This window comes from Pipistrellus kuhlii, unplaced genomic scaffold (assembly GCF_014108245.1).
Source record: "Pipistrellus kuhlii isolate mPipKuh1 unplaced genomic scaffold, mPipKuh1.p scaffold_m20_p_3, whole genome shotgun sequence".
Classification (NCBI taxonomy): Eukaryota; Metazoa; Chordata; class Mammalia; order Chiroptera; family Vespertilionidae; genus Pipistrellus; species Pipistrellus kuhlii.
This window is the reverse complement of record NW_023425529.1, coordinates 88,546,385-88,570,579: the sequence shown is the minus strand read 5'-3', so window position 1 is coordinate 88,570,579 and position 24,195 is coordinate 88,546,385. Positions and strand designations below refer to the sequence as shown.

Genomic DNA, 24,195 nt, shown 5'->3' with positions numbered 1-24,195 from the left:
TCACCCTTTCCCATGGATACGTTAACATTTTACTTCGCAGAACAATGAAGTTGGCCCCGGTGGGGTAGCTCAATCTGTTTGAGTGCCGTTCCAATACACCAAGGTTGCGGGTGTGATCCCAGAACAGGGCACATCCAAGAAGCAACCAATGAGTGCATACATAAGTGGAGCAACAAATTGATGTTTCTCTCTTTCTCTCAAATTATTAAAAACATTTTTTAAAAACACAATGAAATCACTTGTTGAGTGTCTGCCGGTCGTCTGTAGTCACTGAGAGGGGATGCAATACACCCCCTGCTACACTAACCTGGGTGCAGAGAAGACGGAAACTACCTCCCAGAGAGTAGCAGCTGTGCACAGCCAGCTGGTTGTCTGTGCAGTGGGTGCCCTAGCATGCTGCATCCAGGCAGGATCCCGTGTCACTTGCAGATTGTGACCACAGCTTAGAGCTGTGCAGCATCCCATCCCCCATGTCTTCGCAGGAAGAGCCTCGGAGGCTTGGTGAGCCAGGTGAGGAGGAGAACAGAGCTGAGCTGGCTGAACCAGGGAGCCTGTTGTTTTGTTTTTAAGAGGTTTAGAGAAGCAGAGTGGTTACAAAAGATATTAAGCAAACGTACGTGATTTAATTGCCCTTGTCTTAACAACTTTGGGTGTTTTTTGTGTATATTTAAGCACTTGATCCAAACACTCCAGTGGGCAGAACACTGATTCTTGATAACGTTGTGCAGTCCCAGAGACCTGGTTTGATGCCTATACTCGGAGGCAGCACCAGCTGTGCAAACAGGTGAGACACCTTGTTTTATTGTGCTTTTGATTTATTGCACCTCACAGATGTTGCATTTTTTTTAAAAAAATCGAAGGCAAGGCCCTCTACTAGTTAAAAGATTACAACTTGCTTTATTGCAATATTTGCTTTATTGTAGTCTGGAACTGAACCCGAATATCTCAGCAGTCTGCCTGTCCCCATTTCTGGGTTTCTACCTGAGCATCGCTCCTTCCCGTTGAGATGAGTGACCCAAGTCCCACGCAGGGAGAGCAGGCTGTGCAACGCTCCTTGCACAGAGGAGGTGACTAAGTGGTTGACTTTAGAGGTCTCTTCTGCCTGCTGCAAATCAGCTGTGAGAGGGGATAGTTCTCTGCAGACAGGAGGAAGCGGCTCGGTCTTCACTTCCTGCACATGCCAGAGGCCTCTTCCTGCTCAGTAAAGGTGAGACCTCACGTGTGGAGGAAATGAAATGAAGGTGGTTGTTATAAAAGTGGAGGACACAAGACACTCTAAAGGACAGGCTGGTACAGGTTGACAAGTGAATCGATAAATGGGTAGTCACTATCAACAATCTGGAAGCTGTGTGACTTAGAGGGGATTCTGTGGTCCTTGTAAGTCTGGAAGTGACTCAAGGGGATTTGTCATCCGTGAAAGCTCTCTTGTTCAGCAGCTGTTCAGGATGGCAGACTTGCTATAGTCTCACAAAAGTCCCCACCACTCCTGCATGCCCTGCAAAAGCACCACAGGGAACTGGACAACTAGGGGTCTCCCTTGCAGCCTTAAGCAGGGACAGGCCGGCCAAGCTGGCTGCAACCCAACCAGAAGTCAGGATTGGGGAGCAAGAGCTTTCAGGTTGAAACAAATGTGCTGGCTGCACAGAGTATTGTAGGAGAAGCCACAGAGCTTTGAAAGCCTAACGGGTCATCTGTGAACGACAAGAACTGCAGACTGTGACCATCACACCAGGAGGGCTCCTTGCTGCTAAAGAGAGAGATCTATGGCCATCCCGGCATGAACTGACAAGATTTAGGACACATCAAACTTTTGTTGGGGGTAGAATCATAACCCCGTCCAGGGCTGAATTTGAAATTGATGGTAAAGGGATTGCACTCAATCTTTTGTGTCCCTTTCCCACTGACTCCAGCCCACCCAACCTACTAAAAACAGCTGGGCTGAGCAGAGTCACTGAATCCCTCAAAGCCAGGGCCAGGCTGCTGGAGATCCTGGCCTGCAAACATGGGTGTGGAGGCCTCAGACCTATTGAATCAGGGCAAAAGGTCTGGAGACTCAGTGGCTGACCCTGGCAAAACACAGAAGGAAAAAAAAAAAAAATCCAGCCTGCCAAAACCATCCCTGGCTGCTACAGATCCAGCCTGAATTTCCTCAGGCCAAGAGTTACATCAAGTGTGTGTCACAGGAGCTCCCTCAAATTAACTTTAATACACTTCAAACACAAATATGCAATACAGAAAGTGGAGGGGCCAGGTAAGGAATGTGTGACCCCGTTCAATCACCCAGTGTGCCAGTCCATCAACTCCTTCCCCTCTCTGACACTCAGCCAGAATCCTGCCCCTGCTTGGGGGCCTGGCAATAGGGAAGGACACACACTCAGCTCCCAAATACCAAGAAAAGGTCGGTGAGGTTTGGTGGGTCTGTCTGAGGCAGGCGGAGCTGCAGCATCTGTAAGGGGAAACAGATGACAGGACTTCCATGTTGAGATAGGTCCAAGTCTTGATAGCATGCGGGAGTGGCGAAAGGGAGCACAATGGCTGCCACCCCTCATGTTCCAGGACAACAGCCAGATGTGATGGGAGTCCATGAAGAAGGATGAGGCCATGGCAATGTAGGAACTAGCTCAAGTCCCAAGGTGAGGGCTGGTTGGGACAGAGCTCCAGTCCACCTGAGCGATTATTTAGTGCTAAACACCACACACCTTGGCCACAATACGCTAACACGCTGTAGTACATCTTAACAGAACACTGGAATCGGGATTGCTGTGTGACTGCATTTAGCAGGTGTCCCTGTGGATGCAGTTCCTAATTTGGAGAGCTGAGCTACCTTTGAAACTGTGTTTTCAGGTGGTGCCACTAAAAGAAGACATAACTAAACTGTATACTTTGTGAACGTGGCATAATCTACTCTAATGAAATGCCCAACTCAATATCACAGCATCATGCAGAGCCATGGAAGGAGAAATGTTTCTTTGGTGGGCATCTACTGTGTAAGTCCCCGGATGGGCCAATGCCATCGAAGGTTTGCTAGAAACAAGGTGGACCTTAAGCCAGGAAGCCCAACCTGACTCAGGCAGGGAGCACAGACCAGGTGTGTCTTCATGCAAGCGAAGCAGGCAGGCCTTTGGGCACGCTGACTCCTTCCTTCTGTGGGCCGTCTCTCCCCATCACAGATGTCCCTGCGTGAGTTCACTTGCCTTGGCCCTACTCAAAGACTGCCCAGTGCTCAGGACAATTTCCAGGGGCCTTAGGGGGGAAAGTACAGGGTCTCTGTCACAAACAGGAAACAAAGGCATCATTATCATTATATCAATTGTTCAAGCTACTTCCCTGTCGGGTGTCATGCTCCTAACCTTCCACAGCACTACGGGAATACCTCTCACATTCTAATTCTACCATTTCAGAGACAGATGCCAGTCCAGTAGCCAGTGGCCGCTGGCTGGCAGTTTCAGTGGGCTCCTCTGTGTAGAAGGACCTTTGAGTCTAAGATGGGAGCACTGTCAGTCTCGATCATCATTGCTCGATGATCCTGCAGAAAATACACCTGGGTTCCTGGAGGATCGTGTGATGGTCTAGCTCAGCGTGAAATTCGTCCCCCAGGACGGAAGAATTGGTTTTCTGGAAGCCCCTGCTAGAACCCCTGAGCCACCTCAATGTACAGTGATGGGACTGAGTTACTGTACTGAACTGAAGGGGAGGCTGCTATGAATGGGGGCCTGAAGGTCACATCCTTGGATTGACCATTTGCAGCATCAGATCAGAGCAAACCACATAGAATGCCAGAGCTTCCCTACTCTAGGCTTAGTCAGGGCATAGATCCTGTCAGCAGTTTTCCTTCTTGAGGCCTCAGGGAGAACGGTCTTGGTCAACTCCAAGGTCATCCTCACCCTCCCTCCAGAAGGGCATGCTGTTCCATATTTTCCCCAAGGGTAAAATAGCTGAATGACAGATTCCCAGATGCCAGTTAGGAAAAAAAGCAAAACTTGTGTTTACAAGACTATAGATGATTCACTGTCATGTCGAAACATCCAAAATGCTGCTAAAGCCCGCAGGGTTTCCCTTATCCACTCCTGACAGGAGCATTAATAATTAAAACCTGCAAATTATTAACGGTGACTAAGAAGCTGATTGTTCCAAAGGCAGTTACTGTTCACAAGTCGCTGGTGTTTGTGTTAAACATAGTACCACTTGGTGGCAGGTCGAAAGGCGCTTCTTCTCAGTATCTTTTTTTTCTTTTTCTTTTCTATTTTGGGTAGAAATATTCCTGGGAAGCTAGATAGAAATGCATTTTCATTTCCCAAGTATTTTTAGGCACAAGTTAGAAAACTGCTGACCTTCGCCAAAATATGTCAGCATTTCATGTTATAAAAAATGCAATTTAGAACCACCACATGTGCAGATACGTACCCTGACATACATATACACATCAGGGCAATACTCGATGATTATTCAGTATAGATTCCAAACTGAATGTCACTAACCTGAAATTCTGCAGTGAAAATTTATCGCTCAAAAGCAGTTGGCATTTCTTTCTTTTGGCTCTAACTATGGCCAAACGTTTGCACATCAGACACTAATGTGAACACTTCCCTCGGTGCCAACACTGGGGAGGAGCAGTGGGCTCCGGAGGGTGCCGCTGTGCAGCTGCTAAGCATGCGCAGGGCTGGCCGGTCCAGACTCCCACCAGGTGGCCCCGCAGGCAGGGTGCGTGAGGGCCACAGCTTGCGGGCCGCGGGGCGCTGTCATCTGGGAGTGGGGCCCACTTTGGCGGGCGAGGAGGGTACGGAGGAGGAGCCGCGGTAGACAGGGGACGTGGGGGCGAGTTTAATTGGGCTCGTCGGGTCCCCAGTTTGGAGCTTCCAGAGCAACTCTTCATTGGTGCGGCTCAGCCTCTTCTTCTCCTGGGCCTCCTTCTCCGCATATTCCTGCAGATTGGCGTTCTCCTCGGACAGCTGTCTGCACGGGGAGAAGACAGTCATGCCACAGGGCCTCAGCCGGCCAAGGCCAAGACTGCCTGTGGGACAATGGGGATAAGTCGGACCCCAACCCACAATCTTGGTTAAACCACTATTGCTGCTTGTCCCGCTTCCACATAGATTCTCAGAGCCTCCCTGCCAGTAGCAAATCTGCTCCATCCCTTTGCCCCCGCACAGGCACTGTGACAGAGAGCCCTGCAGGCATGGGCAAGAGATGGCCTCCCATCCCGCTGCATCCAGCCTGATGCCTGGCCAGGTCTCAGGAGCTGGGGCTCAGCCCTCATGTACAAAAATAGCCTCCCACTGGCTGATGAAGCCCCAAAGGCTGTTTTACTGCACACTGACCACAGAGGGGTTATCTCCACATCCTTCTCTGGCAGTTGGGGACCTCACAGCAGGGGACCAAGATGGAGACATGTCACCAGGAGCAGCTACATTCCCCTATATGGCTTCTCTCCGGCACGTTCCATCTCTGCTGTCCTCTGCGAGGGCCACCCTTCACTGCCGGGGCCAGGCTGGCCCATGGCGACAGCTCAGCAGCCAAGGGAGACAGGGGTCTGCTCCACGGAGCTGGCTGCGCACAGGGTGGCGCACATGGTGGCTTCCTTTTCCCTGGGAGCACCTGGCTGGCCCCTCCAAAATCCGCTCTGGGAGCAAACCTGAGCCACACCCAGCCGCATTGGGGCTCCTGCAATATGCTCTCCGACGGTTGGGGAAGCCTCACAGCTCAGAGCAGTGAGGTAAACTGGACGTTGGGACAAAAACAGGACACTCACGCTCAGCAGCAAAACCACTTTGTGGGTGACACCTGGTTTGTGAGTTTGGACACCTGGTCTACCTACCTCGTGACAACAGTATTCTGGTCAATCCTTGCTCTGAGATCTTCGTTCTGCTGCTGGAGAACTTGGATTTTCTCCTCCAGGATAATGTTCTTCTCGGCCTGGAAAGGGTGCAGTGTTAGGAGGTTCCTGGCAGGGCCAGCTGACAGGAAGTGCCCTTGGAGAATTATCAAGAAGCATGTTTTGCAACTACAGTGTGTAGTGCACTGGTGGGTTGTAAAATCAGGTTAGAGGGATGTGCTCAGCATTTGTTGAAAACAAAATAAAGCAGAAGAGAAAATACCAGAATGTGCTATATATAGTAAAAGTAAGTATAGTTATATATATTTTAGATATATAGTTTTATTTTACAAATAGTATGCACATACATACAGTGTGTATGTATATACTGGAATCCTGTGTAGAAATATTTTTTATGGTGAATGTCTCCAGGCCGTTGCCATTGTTAGAGATATGCCATGATCAGCACCGGGACCTAGTCTGGCTAACGGGTACCATGGTCCTTACCATCCCTTGCTGGGTGCACCCTATGACATTCTAAATGAATGGAGATACAGAAACTCGGACACATTTTCTCTTCTGAGCCTATGGGCAGCCAGGAATGCAAATCACAAGACAATCTTGGTGCATTATCAGAAAAAGCACAGCATTCAGGGCTGTTACTGCCCCACAATTCCTACCATTCTCTGTCAGAGGGTCTCACAGGGCCCAAGACCTAGCTGAAGTACAGTTCCATTCTAATATAAAGTTTAAAATAAATTATTTTTTGAAAAGAATGTGACAAGTCATATATTAGTGTAGTTACTCTTTAAAGAAAACTTTAACCTCTCCAAGAATAAGGGTTAGGAATCAGAGCCAAAGAATAGATCTCTATCCCTGCTCTTCATCAAGACACTTTGACACTTTCACCCAGCCCCACCACACTCCCCTACCACACACACACACACACACACACACACACACACACACACAACTGCTTCTGGAATGAGAAGTTATGAATGCCTGCAGAATGACTAAAACATGGCTAAAAACAGCCACATCAACATCTAGGCTTGTCAGTGATTGAACAACTGGATGCAGATGGCCCAGCCTAGAGGAGGAGGGTTGCTATACTCATGTTGGTTTGACTATAGGCAGGAGCAGGAGGGCAGGACTCTGTCCCTGAGCCTCCCAGTGGTCTTAGTTATGGTCTTTCTGGGAAGCTCTGGGCTGCTGAATGGTGCCACGTGGCCAACACTAGCCAGGATGCTGGTAACAGACACTTCCCTCCAGGTCTGTCCCCTCCTAACTGAGGAGCACCAGTGCAGAAAGAGGTGTCTGCAAACGGGGACAATGCTAGGTAAGAGAGGGACGTGACAACTGAATGTGAAACTGAGGCCTCCACCAGCTCCTGATTAGGATAACCAGCTCCACGGATATTTCAGAACAATGGAGAACTTCAATAGCTAGACCAGCTGATCGGTAACTGAGATGGTAAAGATTTGCTCCCTAAACGTGTACAGATGTCTCGGGTATGTACACGTCTATAGATAAAAAGCTCTGGAAAGTGTTAACAGTAGAAGTATATTTTAATTTTCTTATTTCTGTTTATCTTATTTCTTTTTAAAAAATATATTTCTATTGATTTCAGAGAGAAAGAAAGATATAGAAACATTGATGATGAGACAATCATCGATCGGCTGCCTCCTGCACACCCCCTACTGGGTATCAAGCTCACAACCCGGTCATGTGCCCCAACTAGGAATCACCCTAACTGTGACCTCCAGTTTCATAAGTCAATGCTCAACCACTGATGGCCAGGGCTATCTAATCATTTTCTATAATGCACATATTTTCCTTTTATAGTATAAAAATTTGTTTTACATATAGCAATTTATAAAAATGAATAAAACATAACAATTTATCTGAGAGCCTTGGGTCAAATTCTATTTCAGGATGGTATCTCCTTGGAAATCGGCTTCTCTGCTACTAACTTTGGACAACCATCTTCTCAAGCCCTGGCATGGCCCTTGTGCATAAAGGTAGAGAATGAACTCTGGAGTGCTCTGTTCCCCAAAAGGGGTGCCCTTTGCTGGTTCTGTGGGAGCCAGGCTGAAAGGGGAGGCAGAGAGTGATGGGAGCTCTGGGCTGCGGCTCCCTCCCGCCTGGGTTTGGCCACTGATTGGCTTAGTGAGATGCCCTGTCCCAAGCCCCTATCTCTAACTTGTGAAAGGAGACTTCCAGCATCTCCTTCACAGCCCTGCTGTGTGTGGTGTCTGGCACACATCAGTGATGCTCCTCTGTGCTGGCTCATCACACGTGCCCCGGGGAGGAGTGAGGAAACCACCTCAGAGCCAGGGGGTGGGGATGGAGGCTGCAGAGTTGTACAAAATGAGGCCACCTCTGAGCTTCCTGGCTACCTGAGAAAGGCCCTGAGACTCAAGGATAGAATTCTCCACTCAGGTGGAAGCATGGGGTTAAAGGCTCACGTCCTGAATGGTGTCAGTGTTGAAATCAACGATGACAGTAAGGCTGTTAGGCTCTTACCCCGAAACAGACCAACTCACCAGCTTTTCCAGCTCAATAATCTTCTTTTCCTGCTGGTGTATTTGCTGATTCTTCATCTCTAACACCTGCTTCAAACTCTTCATGTCTTCTTCCAAGTGTTGATAGGGAGCCAGTGCAACCTACGGAGCAGAGAGCAGCAAGCTATTTTCCCTGCAAAGGCCGCTGCTCACCAAAGGCATGGATCTCACTAAAGCTAGTCTTCTTTAGCCAGCTGCCCAGTAGGCACTGGAGCATGAGGGAGAGAACATCAGCTCACACTGCCCTCCCTGGTCAGGATGCCCACTGGTGTCCCACTGGGAATGCAACTAAAGGCCCAGCTCCCTGGGAAAAGAAGAGAGGAAGCCATCACCATGGGGAGTGTGGGGCTGGAATGGCTGGTGCTACCAGCCCATCCCCAGAGGGAGCTCCTGCCGTGAAAGGAGTCAGGTCAAAGTTGGCTTTGGACAGCCACTCAGAACACCTGGTTCAGCAGGTGGCAGGGATTCCCCGGTGCTCCCTGTACCTGTGGAGAGCCCCCGCCCAGCATAGGAACAGAGCAAAGTGGTTTTAAAAGCAGAAAAGGCATTTTAGAAAAAGAAATGTTAGATGTTGCCAGATGTGACAACAACAGCAAAAAACCCATAGTAAAGTGGGTTAAGCTTGAATTTTAAATAAACATTATATTTAATATAAGTTTCGAAAGGGACATCCTTAAACTAGCAAAGTTCACTTCTCTGTAAAGCAGAGTTAACTGGGTGTGATGTGCTTTACATGGCAACTGTACACAGAGGGGAGAGATTGTGCCAGCTCTTCCGGCAAAAACTCGCTCAATCTACTACCGTGTTTCCCCGAAAATAAGACATCCTCTGAAAATAAGACCTAGCGCATGGAAAGATAAGACATCCCCTGAAAACAAGACCTAGCGCAACTTTGGGAGAAAAAAATTAATATAAGAAACTGTCTTATTTTCGGGGAAACAGGGTAACTCGGGCCTCAGTGGAGCCTCCCGGTGCCAGCCTCAGGGAGCTAGAGAGACCATGGAGAGGGGGTCCTGGCGGGGCCAAGCATGTCCCAGGAGCTCGGGCACAGTGGCGGGAGCCGTGTGCAGTGTGGCAGGAATAACATTCAGATGGAGAAACCCCACGGTTTCCTGGAGGGGCCTGACCAGCTGTCACTTTGGCAGCAGATTAGCCAGAGGCCCTGTCACGGGGGAGACTGCTGAGGAGCCACAGAGCCCTGCTGAGCCCTGGGTGCTGGAAGCCTGGGAAACTCGACACCTCCAGCTGCTCTTCAGTGTTCTTCTGCAAAGCCTCCTCGAAGCGTCTGGCTCGGTCCCGCAGAGACTGGCTCTGGAAGGTCAGCGTGTCCACCTGGTCCTGCAGTAACGACACAAGGAGCCCAGCTCGGTCCTCAGTGGACACTGCAGCCTGGGGAGCGGTGATGAGATGGCCTGTGCACATGCCATGGGCATCAAGCTGGGGCAGGTACTCAACATGGTGACAGACCTCCCATGTCTGTCTTGCTCATGTTCCAGCTGGGGTTCTCGCTGCCCCCTTCCCCCCCCCCCCCCCCCCCCCCCATTTTATACCCCAGCTCTCCCCTGGCTCTATCGGCCAGGTCCCTCTCTTTCCAATCACCAAGCTCCGCTTGGCCTCCCTGGGCCTCAGGCCTGGGGTGTGTGTTCCTGATGTGAGCTGAGGCCATCCTCCCTTTTCAGACTGTCTGTGCCCTCAGTTTAGAGCTTTTTCTTAGACCCATGGTCAGCAAACTGCAGCTCACAAGCCACATGCAGCTCTGTAGCCCCTTGAGTGTGGCTCTTCCATAAAATACCACGGCCTGGGCAAGTCTATTTTGAAGAAGTGGTATTTGAAGTTGTTTAAGTTTAAAAAATCTAGCTCTCAAAATAAATTTTAATCGTGTACTGTTGATATTTGGCTCTGTTGACAAATGAGTTTGCCAATCACTGGCTTAGACCATGCTCCCGGCCCCCAGCTCACACCAGCCACAAGGCAGCCTCCGTGTGCCAGCTGAGGGAAGGTGTGTCTGAGGGGGCACCACACCCCTTCCCTGGCTCACCCCTCCCTGGCAACCCTAGCAAGAACTGGCCATCAAAGTTCTCTGCCCAATGGCACCGTTTCTGTAACATTAGAACCTGTGGAATTCCAGTGAACTCTTCTCTCCAGAGAAATAGCCTCGCCCCAGCCCACATAGGAGTGAGGGGTTGTAAATTATGGAATTCTAACAGTAACACTGCAATGTATGAAGTGCCTGGCTTAGCTGCTTTCTTCATCATGGCAGACAAGCCTGTTTGGCAAATCAGCTTTCGTTTTTTCCTTGTCCTCTTTTTTTGTTTCTTCATTTCCAGTTACTTCTGTTTCTTTCTTTTTTAAAAAAAAATATATATTTTGTTCATTTTTTACAGAGAGTAGGAGAGAGTGATAGAGAGCTATTATAGAAACGTAGGTGAGAGAGAAACATCGACCAGCTGCCTCTTACACACCCTCTACCAGGGATGTGCCCAAAACCAAGGTACATGCCCTTGACCGGAATCGAACCTGGGACCTTTCAGTCCGCAGACCGACGCTCTGCCACTGAGCCAAACCGGTTTCGGCCCAGTTACTTCTGTTTCATTGTAAGAAACAAAATCCCCCAAAGTGTCATTGAAAGCAAAGGCTGGTGTATTAGGGCAATGCAGTAGGCAGTGGGAGTCTGCACCCACAGACCCTGGCTAACGTAGGCAGTGGTGCTCTGCACCGTGACTGCCACACTGCCGGGCCTCCCCAGGCCGGGCTCCAGCTGCGTCAGCGCCGTCAGAGGTTGCACTTCTTTCAAGCCTCTCTTCCTCCATCAGAAAGCAGAACAGCAAAAGTGCATCAGGCAAATGCCATCTGGGATGGCTCTCAAATATCAAACTGGTGTTTCTGCCATATTCTCTGTGACTCAATTCCAACCCACAGGCCCACGCAGTGGCAACCATTGGATGGTACAGCCTGTTTCCAAGTTGGATTGGCTCCTGTGTGTCAGGATGAGGCACAGAGACCCCATGGGTGACCTGGCCCAGCACCGGCCCCTTAGGAGCTAACCAGCGGCATGGTAACAACAGTGAGGATGATAAAAATAAATATAACAAGTAATAATAATATAAGCCACTATCAGAACAGCAAGAGCTGCTACTTATTAGCATTTGCCAGGAGCCAACCTGGTGCTGCACACTTCACACACGTCACTCCTTTGGGAAGGTGCCGTCAGCATCACGTCACAGGCGAGTAACCCAGGCTCGCAGAGCTCGCACACTCTCCATGGTTTCAAAGCTAGTAAGAGGGGGTGCCATGGGATTTAAGCCCACGAGTTCATGTCTCTTACCACAGCCTGCTTCTCTAGCGCCAGTCACTGGAGGAAGTGGCTCTAGCAACTCCACCCTCCTTGTACCAAACAGCCTCCAGCCCAAATGGGTTCTGCTATAGGGCGCTACCCATGAGGTGGCAGGGGCAGAATGAAGACGCACTCTCAGTGAAACAAAACTCCACCTCTCTGCAGTTTGGGGCTGGTGGGTCTGTTACATTACGGCCTGCTTTCCCTTCCCGGGTGTGCGTGCCTAGGGACAGCGCACCTGATGCTGTGAGAGGCGGTGCATGAGGAAGGCATTGGGGGTAGATTTGCCAAGGATCAGCCCTGTGAGGACTGCGTGTTGCAGGCCCATCGATGGGCTCACTGCAGGCTGTTTCCTGTTTAGGAAACGTGGAATAGTTCACTCCGTAGTGTGGCACTGGTGTCGCACAGTCTGGATGCTGCCTAGGCGGGCCGCCTCTGTGGGATGCATGCTGCCAGGAGAGTCAGCCATCAGAGAGGCAACACTCCTGGCTCTGTATTAGCTAAGGTAATCAATGATGTTCATGTTATTGTCATCACCATGTCCAGGTGTGAGTGTCCCCAGTATTTAAAAATGAACCTTGCTCTGATGGAGATGCCCACAGCTGGGAGCGGAAGCACCCTCGCTGCCCAGGCAGCTGCTGCCCGGGGCTGTGGGCGGCCATCATCTTCTCACAGAGCAGCTGGCCAGGGTCTCTGGAAGGAGGAGGGAGGTGCAGGGGATCTGGGGCTCCTTCAGAAGGAAGCCAGGCTGCTCCCTGGCATGAGACCCACATGCGGTGCAGGTTGGCAGTGGATGAGGGGAAGGTTCTTTCCATCTCACCCACCTCTAGGTGATTGAAGTCCTTTGTTTTACCCCCAGACACATCTTACGACCTCCGCCCTACACAGCCCTCCTCACACCATTCCCTGCCTAGCATGCACTCCTCCCAAGTTTCCCCTTTCTCACACACAGCGCAGTGACTCCTCCGACCACAGCTAGTGAGGCTCAACATTGGGTCTCCGTGGCACGCACTTACGGTATTACACACTCGGTGCAAGGATGTGCTACCTTTTGTGGTTGTCTCCCAGTCTTTCTGCCACGACCCTCTGAGTAGACAATGAATTCCTTAGGGCAGGAGAACGTCTTACATCCCTCTATATTACAAATGTCTGTGGACAGGACTAACGATGCTGCCATTAGCTTGACTTCAGGGTTACGGAGATATTAACCTGTAATGACAGCCGCAGCTTTTCAAAATTGTCTTCCAATTCTTTCTTTTCCAGCTCGTGGGTAGACATCAATCCTGGAGAGAAGACATCGAATTGTTAAGTTAGCCTTTCTTCTGAAAAGGATCATACAAGACTCTGGCCAGACTAAATGAGAAACTCGGGTGGGTAGGGACACTGGTATACAGCAGACTTGAGCCTGAAGAGACTTCTCATTACTTTGGAACTGTATGTGGAGTTATTTAGAAGAGAAATAAAGAGGGGGGCGGGGGGGCGATAGGAGAAAGGGAGAGAAAAAGAGGGAGAGGTAAACAGAGCAAACACACACTCATTTCTATACCCTGCTCTTCCACCACCCTGTTCAAGTCAGCACCTCCATCCATTGTCCTTATTGATTCTCCAAGTTTTCCTAATGGGAAAGCAACTGGGTGATAAATGTTCAGTCTCCATCCCTTCCCCTACCAGGGGCACTCTTTCTTTCCACCACAAAGCAGCCACCTGGGCTGCAGGAAGAAGCGTTCAGAGCGCTGAGCTGTGAGCAGCCCCCATGCTGCCCGGGCTCGCTGGAGAACAACATGTGAATGGGCCAGCGCTGTGTTGAGGCCTTTGAGCCACACTCTGAAAACCACAAATCCTAGGATTTGTTTGAGCAAAGAATCGATATGAAGACATTCAGACAGAGGAGGACTAATTGGATTGGTTCCTCTTGGAGAGTTTGGAACCATTCTATTCTGAGCAAAGTGTCATTCCAGTAACAATTTGCAAGTGAGGCAGAAAGAGATGCCATGTAAGACTTATTAAGCAAATGGATTCTCTTTTCCTCCAGATGGGAACAATCTTATTAACTGGGTGAAGCCCAACTTATTCTGGCTACACAAGCAATTTGTTTGCATGTTACAACTGGAGGGAGGAGAGATCTCATTAATCAGCCTGGGCCACACATGCTTCGGACGGGAGAGTACAGAGACCAACAAAAACCATTCTGGCTTGCCAGAGCTGCAATTAAGAAAGGCTTTTGGTTTTCATTGATCCAAGTCTTTGAAGGTCTTGGATCAATGGAGAAGGTCTGATGATGGAGAAGGTCTCTAAGAAATCTAGTTGGTATAGCTAAAATTTACATTTGGAAAAATTTAATTTGTGCTGATTTAATTAAGATAAAGCCATGTGGCTTTCTGTCTAAATTTCTGGTTTTAATAGCCATTGAACACATTGCCCTGACCATAATAATGTTTTTACTACTATTATATGTGTTATATTGGGTCGGCAACTAAGTAATTGCGGATTTCACACATATATGGCTTCAGTTGAATTTTTAGGTTTGCAGACGTAGTACAAATGTAAAACACATTTTGTTATTTGATAGTTGGCTATTCAGCTGTTAATCAGTAAAAAAAAGTTTTTTGATCTGTTTTGTAGTTTTCGTTTGGCGTTCGTTGAAAAATGGAAAATCAAAAGGAACATTTTCGTCATATTTTGCTTTTTTATTTCCGCAAAGGGAAAAACGCATCGCAAGCTCATAAAAAGTTATGTGCTGTTTATGGTGACGAAGCCTTAAAAGAACGGCAGTGTCAAAATTGGTTTGCCAAATTTCGTTCTGGTGATTTTTCACTCAAAGATGGAAAACGCTCTGGCCGTCCAGTTGAAGTTGATGACGCCCTAATCATTGCAGAGAAGCTTCATGTATCACATACATGCATTGAAAATCACTTAAAACAACTTGGCTATGTTCAAAAACTCGATACATGGGTTCCTCATGAACTGAAAGAATCACAGTTAACGCAACGCATTAGCAGCTGCGATTTGCTAAAGAAACGTAATGAAAATGATCCATTTTTAAAACGACTGATAACTGGCGATGAAAAATGGGTTGTTTACAACAATATCAAGCGGAAAAGATCGTGGAGCAGGCCAGGTGAACCAACTCAAACAACATCAAAAGCTGATATTCATCAAAAGAAGGTTTTGTTATCAGTTTGGTGGGATTACAAAGGAATTGTCTACTTTGAACTCTTACCACCCAACCGAACGATCAATTCTGATGTCTACATTGAACAACTAATGAAATTAAACAATGCAGTTGAAGAAAAGCGGCCCGAATTGACAAATCGAAAAGGTGTTGTATTCCATCATGACAATGCAAGGCCACACACATCTTTGGTCACTCGGCAAAAATTAATGGAGCTTGGTTGGGATGCTTTGCCACATCCACCATATAGTCCTGACCTTGCACCATCTATCTGATTACTTTTTGTTTCGATCTTTACAAAACTCCTTGAATGGTAAAAATTTCAATAATGATGATGATGTCAAATCGTACCTGATTCAGTTTTTTGCTAATAAAAACCAGAAGTTTTTTGAACGTGGGATTATGATGCTGCCTGAAAGATGGCAAAAGGTCATTGATCAAAATGGGCAATACATTACAGAATAAAGTTATTTAGTTCCATGAAAAAATTGTCTTTGATTTTCTTTTAAAAATCAGCAATTACTTAGTTGCCGACCTCAATATATAATGCAAAGGCCTCTGATGTGGTGTCTAAGCAAGGGTTTGCTAGTGAGAAAAATCTACCAGGTCTATTTTATGAAAATCCAGGAACAAAAGGCAAAAATGTGGCTCACTGCATCATTTCCTCTCACATTCGCAGTCAGAGACTGTTTTTCTGCAGCACAATGATGGGCTTTAGGACATTTCCAGATGGTCCCAATACCCCAAGAAAGAGGCAGGGAGTATCTCTTCTGGACATGGTATATACCATGGCTGACAACTATGAACCCATAACATATTTAACTGTTTTGAGGTCATAACACTCTGCCCACACCCAACACTGTGCTCCAAGATAGTGGTTCTCAAAATGTGCTGCATATTAGAATCATGTGGGGAGCTCTAAAAAGTCCTGATGCCCAGGCTGCACCCCAGAGCAATTAGAGTGGAATTTCTGAGGTGGGATTTACTCATCAGTGTTGTTTTTTTAAACTCCCAGGTGGTCCCAATGGGTAGCCCAAGGTGGGAGCTAGCACATGTGCTGTGTCTGCCCAGACGTCTTTGCTGGCTGCCAACATTTTTCCTGTGCAACTAATTGGCTCTAAGGCTTCCGTTCTGTAAACAAGTAAAATAACTGGTTGATAGTTTGGTGTGTGGGATGTTGTTGTTCAGTTTCATTTCTCCACTGATGACTCTCACTGTTACTCCCATCTTTATGTTCTATGTAAATCTTAGCGAGCGCTCATTATGGACTATGTAGGACAGAGTGGACACATGTGGTGGTGGTACTCTTAAACAGTTAGCATTTCTTCCAGATGAGATGGTCTGTCCAAGAGTCAGTTTACTATTTTGAAACAGTGCATTGGGAGGAGAAAGGGAGGCGGAGTGCCCTCTTGAATTCCCCCAGAAGAAGACATGTGCCTACCTTACATCTACAAATAAAATCAGTTGTTTGAGCAGCATTGCTATGAATCAATACATATTTTAAATGAAAGTTTACTTTTGTCATTCCTTTTTTATGTTTCCTTATATCATTTTTATGTCCCTCTATTTGTTGTGATTTTTATCTTTTTAATGGCAAAATTGCCTGGTAGCCAGTTAGGTATGTGGTGCAAATGTGTATGGCAAGAATGCTTGCGGGAAAGATGTCTATGGCAAAGACATGAAAATACCTACAACAGGGGGCGCTGCACTCTGATGGCACCTCAAATTAGTTCTCAGGAAACGACCTCCGTTGCTCCTTGCTCGGGCTGCTTCCTGTACTAACAGTGTTGGGGCTGGAGCTTCAGGGAGCGTGACATGAGTACAGACTATGGCACAGCAAGCTCAGGGTCACAAAGCACATTTAAAGATAGTGAAACAGCCAAAACCTGTTTGGCTCAGTGGATAGAACATCGGCCTGTGGACTGAAGGGTCCCAGGTTCGATTCTGGTCAAGGGCATGTACCTTGGTTGTGGGCACAACCCCAGTAGGGGGTGTGCAAGAGGCAGCTGGTCCATGTTTCTCTCCCATCGATGTTTCTAGCTCTCTATCCTTCTCCCTCCCTCTCTGTAAAAAATCAATAAAATATATATTTTTTAAAAAGATAGTAAAACATGCTCTGGCCAGGTGGTTCAGCTGGTGGGTATGTCATCCCCTACACAGAGAGGTTGTGGGTTCAATCCAGTGTGGGTGAGTACGGGAGGCAACTGAATGATGTCGCTTTCTCTCTTTTACTTTCTCTCTAAAATCAATAAAACATATCCTTGGGCATGGATTAAAACAAAAACAAAACAAATAAAACATGATGCTAATTCCTAAAATTTTTAGTTTATTAATTTTAAATTTATTGATCTATTGTTAAATGTCTGGGAAAAAAGTGAGGGGGAAAAACTGAAAAATAAGTTGCATATAAGTATAAATGCATGTTAAAAGTATAAAAACTTCTTTCACAAAGTCAAAATCTCAATAGTATTTAGTAAATGTTGCTGCTGCTGTTATAACCTACATAGAACCCTAAGTACCCAAAGATAACCCTAAATTACCACAAATATAAAAAGATGGATCCGGAGACTTTACTCCAGCCCCTGGTGACCTTGGTCTTTGCGCTCAAGCTGTGAACCCAGATCCCACCCGTGGCCTGAGAACATCTGGGCACGGGAAAGGGGTGTCCATGGGCCTACTGTGTAAGGCCACGGCGGCCCGGGGTTCCCACGCCTATGTGGGATTGGTGGGTCTTAACCACGACTCCCCGTCACACTCATTCCAGGAGCTTTATAAAACCTAGATGCCCAGCTGCACCCCAGACCAGCTGCCTGGGGGCCGGAGTGGACCTAGGCGGGGACCAGCCTCCAGTCACAGTGCCCAGGGATTCCACCATCTAGGCAAGGCTCAGAGTAACTGCCGCAGAGGAAAGGAGTGCTCCCTGGATCCTGGTTTTCCTTCTTTTCTTTCCACAGCAAGCAACACAGAGAGCACGCCAGGGACGAAAGGAAGGAAGGAAGGAAAGTGGGACAAGCAAGCAGGAGGTGCTCCTGTGCCTTGGCAGGAGGTCGGGCTCCCAGGGCCCACCGTGCCGGCCACACGCCTTGAGGACGGCAGCTACCTTGGACTTTGTGGTCGTGGTCATCCTGCAGGGTCGCGATGGCCACCCTGTGGTCACTTTCCATCTGTAGGAGAGCAGCCTCGTGGCTGGCGGTGATGTCTTCCACCTGCGGGAGAACCACAGTGCCGGTCACAGGGACGGAGGGTGCAGTGATGCCCTCACTGTCCAGAGAACGGATGGAACTCACTGGGTAGAAAGGTCAGTGGCTCAAAACTCAAGGAAACGTCACTCAGCTGCGGTGACAGCCACCCTCACCCCGTGTGGAGGGGGAGAGCGGGGATTTGGCGGGGATATGGCAGCCCCTGGAGGGAGGCTCTCTGCAGGAGGGTGGAGGCTCCTGTGGGAATGGCTGCTTGAGGCCCCTCTTTACCATCCTGGGCCTGGCATGGTCCATCCACTTTTTATATGAGGTTTTCATAGAATCTTTATCCAAGGCATTTCAGTCTCTTGAAAAAATAAATCCTGGTTAAAAAAAATATAAGTATATATTTTTTCAGCTTCATTATTGTATCAGTTGAGCTGATATTACCCTGTTTGTAGATAGAGGTACCCACACATTATTTGGATGTTTGTTACCCAGTTCAGTTTGAAGAAAAATCTTTGATCAGTCCTTGGTGTGATTCTAATTTATAGGCTCTGACACAAATGACCATATTCCAGAAGAGTCTCCTGTGTCTCGGGCGGAGAAGATGCCCTGTCAGGCAATATGACATTATGTCTGAAGCTGAACATCACCCTTCTGGTTTGTTGGGAGGCAGGTCTTTGATTTAATGGTGACTCAATGCCATGCTCAATATAGTAAGCATGATGTAAGGGCACGGTCTCTCTGTTACAGCCCCTCACAGGTGCTTTTATGAATGAAATAAAGATTGCCTAACTCTGAAAGGCCATATGCAACAAGAGGAAACCAATATGAACCAATGAGCAAGACTTGGGCATAAGAATCCTTGCTCTTCAGTAAAGGTTCTATACATCTTCATGGTTTTTGAAGACTGTTCCCTCTACGGGGAAGGAGCTGTTCACTATTGGCTTCCTCCTCTTGTCAGAGTATTAATCCCCCTGACTGCTCCTCCGGGGCTCCTGGCTTCTCTCCAGAGTATGGCCTCACTCTCTGAAGCAGCTTCAGCCTGAGGACACCCTGCAACCCTCTGAGGGCCTTTGAAAGGATTCAGACAAGTCGAAGGAAGGAAAACACCAGATCATCTGATTCATTTTTAGTCCCTGGCAAGCTTAGATGGGAGGAAGCATCCTTCTCTTAGGGCACATGTGTCAAACACAAGGCCCGCGGGCCAAATCCATCCCGCCAGGCCTTGCAATGTGGCCCGCACCGCGCTGTCATCACTGCACTCCGCTGCGTTTCCATCACAATGACAGTTTATGACTGTTCAGTAAACCATTCGGCCCGCGATTTAGGCTGGATTTTAGATTTTGGCCCCTTCTCTGATTGAGTTCGACACCCCTATCTTAGGGCCTTAAGCTACTGGGGACCACTCCTTCCTTCTCCAGGAAGACAGAGCTCCGGCTGCGCATGGAGGAGGAGACTGTGGCTGTGCCCCCCACTGGTCGGTGGTGTGGAGAAGCAGCTGTTCCCGTGGCAGGCTCCATTCCGCAGGGGCTTACAGTTGTGTTGGGCTGAGCAACAGCACAGCAAAGGGTCGGAGAGCCACCCTCTAGATCACATGTGTCAAACACAAGGCCCGCGGGCCAAATCCGTCCCACCAGGCCTTGCAATGTGGCCCGCACCACGCTGTCATCACTGCACTCCGCTGCGTTTCCATCACAATGACAGTTTATGACTGTTCAGTAAACCATTCGGCTCGCGATTTAGGCTGGATTTTAGATTTTGGCCCCTTCTTTGATTGAGTTCGACACCCCTACTCTAGATGGGCAAGGTGCAACTATGGGCTTCCTTTACTCAGCCATTTGCAACACACAACCATCTGACAACTTACATAGAATGAAGATGCACGTGCTTTGTGTTATCTCTGCTTTACTCATTAAACCCAAATCAGATTAACCTCCCATCTACTCCCATCCCAGACACCTATTCCTGGCTGCTGGGACAGAGGGGGCTGCCCATGTCACGCTCTCCAGGGTTCTCTTACGGACTTTCCTTCCCTTCCCTTCAGTGCCTGCTTACGTAGCCTGGGTATCTACTTACTCGGAGTGGGCAGCCAGCCAGCCCAGAGCGCCCAGTCCCACTCCATCCCATTCCAGGACATGCCTGCAGCCCACCACGTGAGCAGGAGTTCAGGAGGCCCCCACCTTCGCACAGCGCCTCGGCCCAGGGTACCGAGACTCTGGGCTGTGCTGGCAGGGCTCTGGAGCTGGAAGACCGAGGGATCCTGGAACTCTTTTTGTTTGAGGGAGTGTGGCTGCTGCTGGTGGCAGCTGTGCGCCTGTCGTGCAGGAGGACTAGGGATGTAATGGCAGAGGATGAACCAGTGCAGTGCTGGATGCTGAGGCTGCCAGTTAGTCTGAAAGCATGCTTTCCTTCAGAAATGAAGTCCTGAATATGAAGTCCAAGGAGGAAGGAGGACTGCTCCCCCGGAGGGAAAGGCACCTCTGCTCAGACTTTATTGAGCAGAGTCCACAGTGACTTCAGGGCCAGGTCAGGGAGGAGGACAAAAGGCCACAGGGTCTTGGGGGAATGGGGTCAAAGGTCACATAATTGACCATTGAATGTCAGGCTCTGTGGTTGAGCATCTTTGGGAAACAGTAGACAGCCCAGAGAGGAGAACTGGAAGGCACTGTGTTTGGGCAAAAAGGGACAAGCCTGTGTGCTTCCAGTGAAAATCCGTTCTGTGTGCTTCGAGATGGGGGCTCTGGCAACTTGGCTTCTCTTCATGCGGAGCTAGCTATGGCACACGTGCTGATTTTGATTAAACACCTTATGATCATTTAGAAATAAAAATCAGACCCAATCTTTAGCGGCGCTTAAGAAAGCCCAAGGGCCTGTGTCTGGGGACACTGCATTTCGAGTCAACTGACGAACAACCCGACCCACCAGCCATTCTGATGCAGTTACTGTGGCATGAGGATGAGGAGGGGTGCTTTGCCAGTGACTCCCATGTGCGGGCAGCGGTGAGCAGACGGCTGGTTTGTCAGAGGGAGACCCTGCGGCAGTCAGAGGTGTGCGTGTCTCAGCACACGAGCTCCCAGTCTGAACGAAGCCACAGGGGCTCCTGCGCTGCTGGTGTGGGTGCTGGGCGAAGAGGCCAGGCTGGTTGACAGTTAAGCTAGTGGAGCCCAACTGCTGACAGATGTCACTCTCCATAGAGTCACCACTGCCAAATGCAAAATTGTCCCAGATAAAGAAGCCTGGGAGTGGGTAGTCCGACCTGGAGAGCTGAAACCGCAGACCTCACAACTCTCCCTCACAGCCGTGCGAATGTGGATTCTACTGCATGAGAAGGGGTGACGTCCTGCCTCTCCTCCCTCACTGCCTGCCCTCTCTCAGGCTGACCGCCCATGCTCAGCAGCGGGGGCCAAGTCAGGCCTGAACGATACACAGATTTCAATCACCCATCCCCCCAGTTGGTGGGTGTCTGCAGGCAAGGTTTACTCAGACCTATAGCACTCAGATGTTATTCTACCAGAAAATGTTCCCTATCCTCACAGCTAGAAGTAAGCTCTCAATTCTAAACACGTCTCTGCTGCTCACCCAGGATCAGTTTCCTCAGAACTTCCCTGGCCATCGCCTGAGGCATGGTTGAAGCAAGCCCATGGTTTATAAATCTGGGTGCCTCTGGCAGGAAGGACCCTGACGTGTGCCTGGTGTGCCATGGGCACTCCATAGATATTCTTGGCTCAGGTGAATGGGTAAGTAGATGAATCGCTTTAAGGATCAAGAAGAACAGAACTCAGAGGCATTATAAGATAAAGCCCTTTTTAAGTGTTCACAGGGAGCTTCTGCAACTCATTCTCAATGTCAGGGCCTTCCTTCCTTCAATCCTGCCCAACACAAAATCTCCAAAACGCTGCTGTGTCCCAGCTTAAAGCTGAGGTGAGGGCTCATCTACCGCTGTGCTTCTGCTCACAGGACACTGAGGGGTGCTGTGTCCACGCCGAGCCCCACCCATGGATAGGCTCTGCCCACCAGTGGCCTCAGCTGCGTGGCTTCCAGACATGGCACCGCAAGGGAGCTTTCACCCCGAGGTCCCCTCAAAGCACCTTCTCCTGCCTGGCAGCCACCTCCTGCCCGCCCTCCCACCTCTTGGCACCTTCTCAGCCAACGCAGAGCCTTGAACCAGAAGTCTCTTAGTGAATAAGGTTATAAACATGTTCTCTGTGAAAAACTGGGAGCTAATGGCCCAGGGATACTGAGGCACAGAGCCGCTATTTGCAGTGAGTTTGGGATGTATCTAAGGCCATGCTAACCCTGCAGACAGCCACAGGGACAAACGTCTGCTTACAGAAGTTATGCTCTTCGAGCTCAGGAGACAAGATGCTGGAAACCTGGTTCTCACATTAGCACCAGTGGTAACTTTAGCTGTAACCTAGTCTGTTTCCTGGTCTCTATGTCTAAACTGCCTTAAGCAGGCAGGTGTGTCTGGTTTCCACAGAAAAGATGCTGAGTGGAATAAAATGCGTCAAATGGAATGTTTTTTAATTACAACAATAGTGCTTATTATTACTCTGAAATTCTCCTTGTGCCCATTAGGCTCACAAGCCTCTGGGGTCTGTCACCATCCAGCGTGTCCACTTGGAAGCAGTGGGAGGGGGCCAGCATTAGCAGACCACGAGAACCAATACACCACTTAGAAGGTGGGTATTAAGGCAACAGAACCTTGGGGACTGAGAGAGAACGGAGTGGAACTAGCTCTCATGGAAGCAGAGTCTCTGGTCAGGGCACACAGTGATGGACAAGGGGCTCCAGCTCCTACCTGCTGCCCCCTGACAGGCTCCCTGGGAATCATCCTTTACTCGTTCCAGATGAACTGCTCTCTCTAGTAAGACTGCTGGGCCAGTGCTTTTTATTCAGCAAGTTCAAACCTACGGCTTGCTCAGTGCAGGCACATTCAGGTACCAAAATCCTAGCAGTAAACCTGGCAGACAGTTCTCACTTGGTGCTTGTAAGGATGGCCATGGAGTGTCTAGAAGGAGAACTTTCTAGGCAGGAGGGAGGAGCATGCTTGGCAGAACAAGAAGAGAGAGGCCAGAAAGGCAGGAGGGGAAGAAAGAAGGCAACAGAAGGCAGAAATGAAAGCAGGGAGGGAACTTTACAAGTAGCTCACCTACGGACAGGACTTCGGGCTCAAGTAGCATTGCTCCCCCACCACCTTCCACCTGGACATCCCAACAGCAGAGAGAGCGCAGCGCAAACACGGACCTGCTCTTGGTGCTGACACCGGATCCGCAGCAGCTGGGCTCCGTGCTCCTCCTGAAGGCGTGTCATCTCTGCCTGGAACTGCAGCTGCAGCCGCCCCTGCAGGTCCTGGAGCTCGGCCTGCTGCTGCCAGCCCAGCTTCCTCACCTCGTCCTCAAACCACCTCTCCAACTCCTCCTTCTCCTTCTGTAGCTTCTCACACCTGGCTGTGGTGAAGGCTGGGGACAGAACAGCGTCTTTGTAAGAATTGGAGAGGAGGCACCAGAAGGTTTCAGCGTCCACAGTAGAGCATCAAGGTTAATGTCACAACCGGGGCAAGACACTCTTGCTTTGGAAGAGCCTCACTGTTTGTAAAGGGCTTTCCCATCTACTGCACGGCACATGCGGGAAGCCCAAGTCACCTGTTGAGAATAGAAAGGGCTGCGGAGGCAAACTTGGGCTTTCTAACTGCCAGCCCCATGGTCCTGCCGCTAGAGGAGGGCTCCTCTGAGGGCCCTGGACTGTGGGCATCAACATCCTTGGGGGTTTGTCCAGCAGGGATTCTCCCAGGGACACTATGGGGAAGCAGCCCAGGACCTAAATGTTTCAGAAGATCCTCGGTGGGCAATTCCTCTGCCCATTGGGGCTCAAGAGAGACATATGCATTCCTGGGAACTGAGACAGGACAGGATAAGCACCAGGTTAAAGGCTGCTCTCCCCAGGCTGAAATGCTGAACTGGACACTCACAGAGAAAGTCCAGGTCTCCACTCAGGGGTGAGGCTGCACAGTAACCAGCATAGGAGACCTCCCTGTCCCCCTCCTGTGTGCTTCCCAGGCCGCCAGCAGAGGACAAGCCAATGACAGCAGCCCACTGAGCCACTGATTCTTCGCATCTGGGCCTCCC

The 24,195-nt window shown here is 49.3% G+C and overlaps 1 protein-coding gene across 5 annotated transcripts in view; it reads right to left on the bottom strand.

Annotated features, from left to right (window-relative positions):
- Positions 1-896: 896 nt before the first annotated feature.
- Positions 897-24,195, bottom strand: part of MTUS2 (microtubule associated scaffold protein 2) — a 467,760-nt gene continuing 444,461 nt past the window's right edge. For 4 of the 5 annotated variants that reach the window (XM_045588479.1, XM_045588478.1, XM_045588481.1 and 1 more), the window contains 7 exons: positions 23,315-23,529; positions 17,983-18,088; positions 12,920-12,993; positions 9,616-9,714; positions 8,359-8,478; positions 5,816-5,913; positions 897-4,953 (listed from right to left, as the gene is read on the bottom strand). In XM_045588479.1, the coding sequence (XP_045444435.1) occupies positions 4,740-4,953; positions 5,816-5,913; positions 8,359-8,478; positions 9,616-9,714; positions 12,920-12,993; positions 17,983-18,088; positions 23,315-23,529 (926 nt within the window). In that variant the 3' untranslated portion in view covers positions 897-4,739. The remainder of the gene's footprint in view (positions 4,954-5,815; positions 5,914-8,358; positions 8,479-9,615; positions 9,715-12,919; positions 12,994-17,982; positions 18,089-23,314; positions 23,530-24,195) is intronic. The other variant, XM_045588480.1, reaches the window with a different exon arrangement.